Below are 11,651 nucleotides of genomic sequence, written 5' to 3' on the forward strand. Positions count from 1 at the left end.
GAAACTGGTTCGCAGTTATTACGGTGGCTATTCTTAAACAATAATAGATGAAAGGGCATAAAAGCTATATTTAGCTACTAATCATAATATCTATTGATGCAAGGGATAAATTTAGAACATTTTTTTGAATAAAAGAACTAAAATTGTTTTTATTTATGCTGCTTCTTTGTTGTTTCTCAGAGAGAAGTCGCGAGACAATTCGCTCTCTGGGCTCTAAGCTAATAATAGCTGGCTTTTGTGCCTCTATCTTCAAAACACAACAACTTTCCGCGCAATTTATGAATTAAACAAATATTTTTCAACCTAACCTCTGATAAAAAGTTATTAAGTTAAGTTAAACATGAACGAATCGCTGAAAATCTGTTAATCGAAATGAGCTATTGGCGTTTCGAAGTAAGTTACACATAGAACATCAACTCAGCACCCATGATTTGATCGGTACATTGATATTGATGTTACATATAGTATATCACCAATGTTGATAAAACCATAAGAGCTAATATCACACTCAGAGGTTTCTGCCTTCCTCAGTTTTTTTATTTGAACTGCCAGATTTATCCTGATTGGAGATTCATGGCTGTCTATGGCTATATATTCAAAATCTTCTTTAACATTCTACTTAAAAATTCCAGCCATAATACACTCAAAGTACAAATTTGATGGAACATTTTCGAAACCGTCGAAAAACAGCCGCGCTTCAAGAAAAAGAAAGTGTTGTTTAAGCAACACAATGCACCGTGTCACAAGTTTAGAAAACTATAACAAAAATCAATGAATTGGGCTTCGAATTGCTGCCACATATACCGTATTTTCCAGGACTGGCCCCTAGCGACTATTTCCTGTTCTCAGATCTAAGAAGAATGCTCGCTGGGAAGAAATTTTTATGAAAAATGATGTTGCATTTGCATTTCTTTTCATTTTAGGCTATGATATGTGTTATATAACCTTCTGAGAAATCGGTTAGTGATTAAGAATGATCAAACTGCGATTATTTTAAGCGTAGGTTTGTTGAAAACTGGCAGATTTGTATCCAAGAACAATTCTTATAATAAAAAGGCAAGTTTCATAAGTATTCTGATCCTCACAGATCAAGGCACAGCATAGATTTGAATTGAAGTGTGATGTAGACAATTCGTAAGAGCAGAGGATAGAAGACGAGAAAAATCCTTCGCTCTTACGGATTGTCTGAATCACACAATATCGTTTTCCCGGCTTCTCTAAATAGTAGAATATTGATCACAGAAATCAGGGCATTCGATTAAAAAGCCTTGAGTCTTTTAAGATAATTCTATATTTGGACACCTTTTTGAGAGCGAATTGCCTCGATGCATTCTAATAAGCAAGTGCAGCGTCTAACAACAACACTCATTTAGATGTCGCTCTCAATGCGAACTAAATTTTCATAAACCGTGCTTTACTTTAGTTTTTCGAAGGAACTTACCCGATACACGAAATTTTCTAAAATTGCTGCGTGAAGAAGAAGAGTTAAACGCAACAAGTATGGCATAAAAACAATCAGAACGGAGGATTTAGTTGATTTAAACAGGACTTCTCATTTCTGTCTGTTGGAAAATAAAAATCTATAGCAATACACCAAGACGGGCTCTCAGGCAATAAGATTTTGAAATTTTAGCAAAAATGTGAAGGCTTGAATTTTTTCCAACTATAATGTATATTAAAAAATCAAGTTTTTTTTTAAGTATTTTTCTATTATTTCACAATTCTCCATAATAGAAAAATAATTTCTTATAATCATAAATAATAAAAAATATTTTTAATTTTTTTTTTAAATATATTTTTGTTTATTTTATTTCAAGTTTTGTTTTCTACTGTTTGGTTTTCTATTAATTTCCATAATATAAAAAATTGTTTCTTATAATAATAAATAATAAAAATTAGTTATATATTTTTTAATTTTTTTGGATGTTCATCTAATTTTTTCTACTGTTTGCTTTTCTACAAATTTCCATAATAAAAAAAATATTTTCTTATAATTATAAATAATAAAAATATTTTTAATTTTTTTGATGTTTTTTTATTTTTTTTTTTAATTGCATTTCATGTCTTTTTTGCTACTGTTTGTACATAAGTGCAAAAGTTATGCTATTGCTAAAATATTATGATTTTTTGTTTAAAACTTTTTGAATGCAAAACTGCTGGTCACAACTATTTTGATAATGTCTTTGATCATTTTTTTGATAATTTGTTTGATAATTTTTTTCATAACATTGAAAGCATTTTTGTTATTGTTTATAATTCTCGCTCAGACATATGAATACTATCTTTGACACTTTGGGAAAGCTTGCTCCCATAAGCGCATTTTCAACGAAGCAGCCGCTGATTGACTGGAGGCCTCTATTCGCCGCCCAGTTGCACGTAAAAACCTTGTTAGACCCACATTGAATTGCCGCTGTGGCACTTAGTTAACATCTCACGTTGCTTGAACTGCCCTGCAGTCGCTGTGCTACCCAATCGAATGACCGTCGGAGTGCGAACGACGACCAAACGCGTTGGACGCCGCCGCCGCTAGAAACATGGTGGCCAAAATGAACTTGCCTGCCACCTGCTCAGCGCGTGTGTGTGTGTGTGTGGTGTTGCGTTGCTTAGCTGCTGGGGAATTTGCCAAACAACTGCATGCGCTGGAACAGCTCGTTGGTCATGTGTGGTGCTTGTAGCGTCGGCATAGCGCCATAAGCCGCCGGATTATAGCCCAACGGAAAGTGAGGTGCGCCTGTTGGTGGTGCTGCGGCTGTCATTGGTGTTGTTGGTGGTGGCGCTATGCCGCCTGCTGCGGCGGCGGCGGCTGCCATTTGTGCTGCTCCACCATACATGGCGGCCTGATGATAGACGGCGGCTGCTGCCAACGGTGGGGGCATGCGTTGGTACAGGGCGGCGGCAGCAGCGGCTGCGGCACCCATATAACCGGCAGCGCCAACAAATGGCTGTGCGTTGTGGTAAGCGGTGGGTATGGTTGGTGGCGCACCATAAGGACTCATTAGTGGCGAGAACATGGCTTGACGGTAGGCAGCCAAACGTGAACGACTCGCACCGGGATTCTTACGACGCAATTTGCCGGTTGTCTCACCGATGAAAACCTCTTCGGCGCTGGGGTCCAAAACCCAGTAGTTGCCTTTGCCGGGATCATCATAGCTGCGCGGAATTTTCGTAAAGCATTTGTTCAGGCTCAAATTGTGGCGTATGGAGTTTTGCCAGCCGCGCTTATTCTTTGTGAAGAAGGGAAAGCGATTTATCAAGTATTCATAGATGCCACTTAACGTTAAACGCTGTTCGGGACTGTCTTGTATGGCCATCATGATGAGCGCGTTATAGCTGTAGGTCGGTTTTTTGTGTTTGTTGTCGGTTTTTCCGTCTGCGTCCGCGTCCTTATCCTCATCCTCCTCCTCGTAATCTTCACCACTCTCGACTTCGTCGAGTTTATCTTCACCGGAGGTGAGCGAATCGGCGCCACTGCTCATGGGTGTCGAGGTGCGCGACGGTGTCTCGAAGCTGTCGATGCTGGCCAGATCATCACTCACGTAAGCCTGCTCCGTTTGATAACTGCGCATCGAATTTTGTTGCAATTGCTGGTTTTGTTGGATTGGTTGTTGTTGTGGTTGTTGTTGCATGTTGTTGTTCTTGTTGAGCGCGCTGATAAAGCGCTTGGTTTGTTTGCGCTGGGGTTTGCACCAGCGGCAGCGGCTTCGTCGTGCTCTTGGCGAGTATGGCATCGATGGAGAAGTTGGTTGTATGCTCCATGTTGTAGTATTTCACCATTTTCACTGTTTTATTTTTTTGATACTAAATTACAAATTCACTTTCTTCTTATAGCCACTACTGTGTATTTTAAATGTTTTTATTGTTGTTTTTGCTTTCTTTATTTGCAAGAAAAACTAGTTCACTGCTCTAAATATAATAGTAAAAACATTTACTGAAGACGAAGTCAAACTCAATACTGACTCTACACCCGCAGTTGACGCGGCTTTTATAGTCACACTCTCTTCGACCCGCGCGCACTACAAAACACACACACATGCAACATTCGCCGCGCCACAAATTAAAGATGTGTGATGGTGTGCGTGCGTTCTCACTCACACATATACGTGCGCTGTCAGCCACCACACAGCAATATTTATCTTCCATTGACTTGTGTTAACTGTAGTGACTCCGCCTTTGAACGTGCAACAACAACAAAGAGAGAGTGCCGGCAGCCATACTCGCGTTCCACAGACGGCATTTGTGGAAACCAGGCAGTGTAGCATGAGGATTACACGTAAGAAAGCATGTTTAAGCGTGTGTGTGTGACAGGAGAGGCAAGTGTTGAGCGATATGTCAGTGTTGTTGTTGTTTTTTTGTGAAAATCCACCCCTAAGTCAACGCTATTTATTAACTTTGGAGTGTATGTAGTGCATGTAGCATGCTGCTGCTGCCGCTTGTTTACATATGTGTGAATGTGTGTGTATTTATATATTTGGTGTGTATATATGTATATATATACTAACTTTTATGCCCTTATATGTACATATAAATATATTTTGTTTGCATTCCACCGCGCTTACCTGTGCCTCTGCTGGCCGCTTTGCTGCCCTGCTGCAGCGCACATTGTTGTTGATGTTGTTGTTGCCGCATTTGTTTTTGTTTTTTTCTATTTTGTATACTTTGTTGCTTTGGCGTCAAAATATCCATTACAACAATCCAAACAGGGTTGATTTGCATGCAAGCGCGCACGAAGGGGCAAACTGCAGCAACAACAACAGCAGCAACAACAGCAGAACAGCAAAATAGAAGTCAAAATAAATAGCTAAAGTTGCTAAATAAGGGCAAATAGCGAAAATTGATTTTTTTCTTGCAAAAATGGACAATTCTGCGTTTTTTCGCAATAGCAATAACACGTTTGTTGTTGTTGTTATAATTGTTTTGCTGTCATTTATTGTTGTTTTTAACTTGTCAGTTTATTGTTTTAAAGAGAAAAGTAAGTATAAAACCAGATATATGTACATAGATACACACACACATATGTATGTATGTATGTAAAAATGACGAGGCTCTTTTAAAACCGGTCATTCGGAAGTTTGGCTCAGTAGCCGCCATTTTAGGTTAAAATGTTTATGTAAAATTATTTTTATTTACTCAAGTAAATGTTTAAGAAGGCTTGAAAGAGAAAAATTCCTTACTCTCTGTGTAAACTGTCGTAGTTAGGTCTTTGTGAAGATTCTAGACTGGGTCAATCCGTTCAAAAAATATGAAAATACAATTTCAAATTGAGTATTTTTTAACATTAGTTTTAATTTTTTTGAACTATTTTATGATTATCTAGGCAGAGAACAAAAACATTTGGTATTAATGGAGCAATGAAGCAAAAATCGCATTAGATCCGATGTTAAAACGTTTATTCATCGCCCAAAAGGCCTAACCTTAAAGCCAAAATACACCAAGAAAACGATGAAGCATGGTGAAGGTAATTTCTTGGTGTGGAGGCATTTTCATGGTATGGAGTGGGACTATTGATCAGTGTTGCTGAAAGAATGGATCAGCATCCCTAAACATCCTCAGACACACAATGGAGCTATTTTCATTTGAATCAATGTCTGTAAATCGTATATTTGTGAAAGATAATGATTTTAAACATGCAGTGAAGGATTGGTTTTCTACCGAAAATTTTGATGTATTGAAATTACCAGCGCAAAGTCTCCATCTTAAGCTGATAGCAAACCTCTGGAATATTGTAAAAGTTAAGATCAGACAAATAATGCAATAATTCTGCTGATAGCAAACCTCTGGAATATTGTAAAAGTTAAGATCAGGCGAATAATGCAATAATTCTGCTGATCTTTGGGTTGGAATTAAGAAGACGATGTATGCCATTCCACGGAATAGATGTCAGAAACAGACTTGAAAATCGAAAAATTAAGTATTAACATTATTATTAAGGAACATTACGGGTTATCCAAGTAGAATTACTTTTTTAATAGATTTTTTTGACGTGAGTCATGGCAAGCTGTCATGTTATTTATGTTTGGTATTGTTTGGCTTTTCATCATAGAAAGACTAACGCGTGAACAACGTTTACAAATCGTTAAACTTTATTACGAAAATTAACTTTCTGTGAAGTATGTATTTCGAGCGGCTTCGCTCAACTTCTGATCAATATAATCGGCCTACTGAGCGTACTACTCGCAACACCATCACCCATCTTGAGACACAGCATTCATTATTGGATAATATTCGGCCTAAAGAAGGGCGCCACATTGCATCAAACAATAAATTTATTGAGAACACTTCGGTGAGCAGATAATTTCACATTTTGGGTCGGTCGATTGGCCATCAAGATCGTGTGATATCGCACCGTTAGACTATTTTCCTTTGGGAATATGTAAAGTTGAAGTCTATGCGGACAATTCCGCTTCGATTCAGGCCTTCAATCAAAACATTTCGCGTGTCATTCGCTAGTTAACAGTCGAAATGCTCGAACGAGTCATCGAAAATTGGACTCAACGGATGGACCATCTGAGACGTAGCCGCGGTCAACATTTGAAACAGACAATCTTCAAAAAAGAAACGCCAAAGAATGTTCTTTCGAATGATAAAAAGCATTCCTCATTTCTGTGTTTTTTCTTTAAATAGCAGGCATCCTTGAAATGGATCACTTTTCGTAATATGCATTTAGTCTTTTCATATGTCCAACTAACACGAAATGTCTTTTTAACGCATTTTTTACAGTGTTGAATGAAAAAACATTCTATAAGTTTTTCTTCTATATTTTTTCTAATATTATAATTTTTGTATATACACAAGCATTTTCATATTTGAAATAATTTTCCGACAATAATCCGATTTAAACGCAAAAAAAATATTTAGCATACAATTTCAATTATTAATGCAAAGGAAGTCCTTATAAGTTTTAAGTCACCTTTAAGGGCTCTTATAAGCTTCATATATCTAATACAATTCGTTTTTATTCATTTGGAACTCACTCATAGACATCTTCTTAACAAATTTCCACCCCCAAAAGTGGTATATCATACATAACAGCTTCTGTTATTAACAGAGCGCTGTTAACGAAGGCAGTAACAACTACTGTTATGAAAACAAGTTCTTTGTCACTTGCTCGAGGGACGAAAGAGTACAAAGATGATTATGCTAACAGCAACACAAGAGTAGAGTCAAACACAAAATCACTTATGTTATTACAAACACTGCTGTTAACGTTAACATTGCAATATTTTACTTTCGAACGAAAGTTATTCGTAAATATACAACAAAAACTTGCAATATTTGCATTGAATTTTCCAAAAATAAAACCTTTGTTATTGCTTTCGATATACTTGTATTGCAATGGCATTACGCTCATATACGCGCGTAACTCCATTGTAGGCAAAGCACCTACATATGTTTGTGTGTGTACATTGTATAGACTGGGATTAAAGTTAGTCTCCCTGCCTTATAACTGTTAATAATTGCAGCGCATTTTGAATTGAGCGCATTCTTAACTCTAGCATAAACGCTAATAAAGTCATTACGGTGACGGTAAAAGACAAAAGGCGGCGACGTTGGGAGAACACGTGCAAATTACCTGGTAAGAAATGGTGTTGGGGAAAAACCCATTTTCTACACTGTGGAATCCAAGAAACGGAATATTTGTAGATCAGGTGATTGATTTGCAAGGTGTCGACAGGTCGCCAACAAATGTATAACATATGCGCCGAGCATAAATATTGTTGTAATTGAAGGAAAATTATATAAAAATTATATGGGGTTGAATTAAGATGATACTTAAAACTAAAGGAAGTTTAAATATTTAATGTAAGCAGTAATGATAAAGCTTAGAATGAATGTGGGAAATGAACTTTTGTAGACAAAGGCAAAAGTTGTACGACCAGCAGTTGAATTAGTCAAATATATCGAGGTAATTATAGTTCAAAGGAAATGCCAAAAAATGAAAGACGCTTTTATGAAATAATTCTGTAATAATATATGTACTAAGAATTACGTTTATTTTATTTCACAAATGACCATTACGCATATTTTAGCATTTTGTGGCCTTACTTTATACCAAAATCGAAGAATCTTCATTTCAATCTTTTTGACCTTGAGCTGATTTTGGTTTTTGAATTAACTTTTAGTAAGAGTATTTGCATGTTATTTATAGTACATATATTAGAGATATGGCCTCTAAAGCCTGACAAAAAGGTAATAAGTTTTAGATCTTAACAATAAAATTGAGATTTTAAATTAGCTAGATATATTTTTAGCTTAATGGTGACAGTGTCGTTAATTAAATGGAAGATCTCTTAATTGTTATCAAGGATAGATGCATAGAATCAAAGTTGGTATTGGTCGTACTAATGCCAAACTTAATAAATGAGAACACTTCTGCAGAGAAACCACAAAATAAATCAAACAATTCAGTATTAAATAGAATGGATAAAAAATACGTATAGCCAGGTTGCTTTGTTTAAGGTATAACGACCACTACTCTAGTGACATCAAATTTTCAAAATTTCTCCAAAGAAATATGTCACACATAATACTATCTTTTAATAATAATTTTTTTTTTGACATTTTTCAAGGAAAGTAATATTTTTTAAGGGATTAGATGGGTTTACGTTTTTCAAAAAATAGAAACGATTTTTTATTATCTTATCAAATTCTACAACACCTCTAGAAAATTGTCCTAAATTTTCGAGTTGATCCTAGTAATAGTTTCAGAGAAACAGCCTTGAGAACTTGTGCGCTCGATGCTAGCTAGGCTAAGCGCGCCGTCTTTAAACGCGTTTTTCTCGAAACTGTGTTTTTGTAGTCGGTTGGCAAGATTTCTCGAGAACCACTCAATCGATCTTCATGAAATTTTACACATGTTTTTGGGATACAATTCTTAAAGACTTGGACGAAGGATTATTTTTCCATTACAACTATTTGAAAAAAAAAGTTTTGCGAAATTTTTTTTTTTTTATATAATTTTTTGTTTTTTGTTGTAAAAATGTCTGCCAAAAATCCAATTTCCAGTTTTTTTCCTTCGTTCAAGATCTAAGTTAAGGTTTTAACTAAAGCTTTAGATGATCCTGTAAGGAGCGCATCTTTTTTCCGAGGGGTCACCGGAAATGACGTCGCAATAGCCGACTTTAAAACATTTTGTTTCCAAAAATTTCAGAATTTCTTTGTTAATAGTGTATGTTTGTAACAATAAAAAATTCTAATAAAATATTTCATTTTTATATGAAAAAAAAAATTGTTGGAAAAAGGCTGTTTTTACCCGAGCAAACCCACGTAACCCCTTAATCAAAATAATTGAACTTTAAATATGGAAAATAACATTTTTTAATATAAAGAACTATGTAAACAAATAAAAAATACTATTTGATAATATAAATAATTATATAAAAAATTTTATTATAAGCATTTTTATTACAAACAAGTTATGCAATTTGTATAAAATAATTATTTTAATTATAAAAAATTAATTGAAAATATTATACTATTAAAATTGCTATTGTAATGGTTAGTAACCGCTTTCCAGTAGTAATTAAGTACTAAAAATGTCAAGAAATCGACTGAAATATATTGGTCATTAAGTCTCAACTGACTTTGTACGTCAGCAAAACTTGGTCATTGCTAAGTTGTTATTAAAATATTTGTCTTATTTTCACACTAAAATATATATATCTATTCTATATATATGTATGTACATGAAACGCCTTGCAACCATATAGCATACTTATGTACATATGTATGTATGTCTGTCTGCAAAAAAGCTGGGCGGTCTATCAGCAATTTATTTATTAAACACTGCAAGGTATTCAATTAAATGCAATTACTGGCGACGCTTTATGAAAATGGGGGTAATAAGAAAGGAGATAAATAGCACAGCAAATGGCAGCAATAATTCTGTTGTTGACTTGGACGGCAAAGCAAAGTTTATGGAAAATTTATAAGAGAACGAATATGTCTCGAACACTTAAATGTTTCTAAATGGCTATGTACATACATATGTATAAATGTATGTATAGTATACTAGAATGGGTAAAAAACGAATATTTTTTCTCTTTGAACTCTGAAAACTAGGTTCTCCTCTAAGGCCTCTAAGAAACTCTCGCCAAGTATGAGCTCTTATTTATAACGATATATAACGAGTGCTAACCTTAACAGTTTTCTATTTTTTTCTTATTATCAGTTAGAAAAAATCATATTTCGCTTTCAATTATGCCTATCTTTCAGAGTACCAAGCCAAGGTGGATTTTTCTGACCCACCTTAATATACATATACATACATATATACAATATATCTATACTTTCCTCAATACAAAAATAATACTCAAAACTCATACACATACTATGAGAGTAAGCAAATACCTACATACATACATATATACTTCAATGTATTGAAATATTCATAGTTTTTGCATTTTTCAACGATCTTTTCAACTTTTAATTAAACCTTTAATTGTTATTGAAGTTTGTACGACAACATTTGTATAATATTTACAGTTGAAATGTCTTGCCATTGTACACATTTCAGTATATATTTGTGCAAGTGTGTGTAAATATACATATTAAACATATATGTATGTATATTAGGCAATAATTGATTTTGAATTTTTTACTTTTTGTGAAAGCTGAAGTATAATTTAAATGGATTTAATGGTCCTTGAGGCGTAGTAGAGGCTACAATGTGCTTGGATAAATATACAAATAATAATAAACAAGTGTATAAAAATAATTAAAATAATTAAAATAAACTAGTTCAGTAGCTAAGTAATGGCAATTGATCGATTCAAATATTGTCTTTCATATTTTCTGTATAATTCTATGGAAATTTAGTAAAATGACTTATACCGATTTGGATTTTTTTTACTGAAGCTATAAAAAGAATTAACAATGATACAAAGTACAAAAATTTTGAGCTCGAATTCGTAATAAGGATACCTCCAATACCCCAAAGGCCTCTTAGCTTATCAGTCGCAACTTTTCCCTTCAGATTTGTTGAGCGGTGTAAATAAATGTAATTTTCAACCAAGTAGCTATGCAAATCCGTCGTTTCAAGGACTATATCAACAAAACTGAATATAAAAAATTTTGAAAAATTCGAGAGTGCTTTGAAAAATGCAATTTGAGGAATTCAAAGAGAAAGCCCCTCAAACGAAATTAGAGGTTTACTTCAGCTTATTGGATTTTTTAGATTTGAATTCAAGTACTAAAAAATCTATATATTGCGTAGTCGAAAAAGTCCTTTCGTATTTCTAATCAAACTACAACTTATTTTTATTTTTTCTTATTTTTATAATAATAAATAAATAAGCAAATATGTATGTACATTTAGGTCGACCACCTTTTGCCATTTTTCCGCTAGAGACATTATTCCATGAGTGTAAATCGAAATTTCGAAATTTTCAGCACGGAAGCAAACGAACAATTATTGTGCTACACGAACTGATACAGCATCGTCTACGTGAATTTCACAAATTCCATTGGTGACTTCCGTTTTTTATACAAAATTTTCAAAATATAGCGAATTTCTTCATTATTTTCACTCATTTTTGAATAGCTGTAACTTTCTTTCGACTCCCACGGATTATATTTTTATTTTAGGTTAAATGAAGCTTAAAACCTCACCTTTCCAACATTTTATGGTATGAGACAATGTGATTGGTAGCACT

General features: G+C 34.4%; 1 protein-coding gene across 1 annotated transcript; it reads right to left on the bottom strand.

Moving 5' to 3' along the window:
- Nucleotides 1-1,952: 1,952 nt before the first annotated feature.
- Nucleotides 1,953-3,940, bottom strand: LOC126751961 (fork head domain transcription factor slp1). The gene is given in 2 exon segments (XM_050462439.1): nt 1,953-3,611; nt 3,613-3,940. Coding segments are annotated over 2 exon segments (1,170 nt in total). The 5' UTR covers nt 3,775-3,940; the 3' UTR covers nt 1,953-2,603.
- Between the last annotated feature and the right edge of the window lie 7,711 nt (nt 3,941-11,651).

The sequence above is a fragment of the Bactrocera neohumeralis genome, chromosome 3 (assembly GCF_024586455.1).
Source record: "Bactrocera neohumeralis isolate Rockhampton chromosome 3, APGP_CSIRO_Bneo_wtdbg2-racon-allhic-juicebox.fasta_v2, whole genome shotgun sequence".
Lineage (NCBI taxonomy): Eukaryota > Metazoa > Arthropoda > Insecta > Diptera > Tephritidae > Bactrocera > Bactrocera neohumeralis.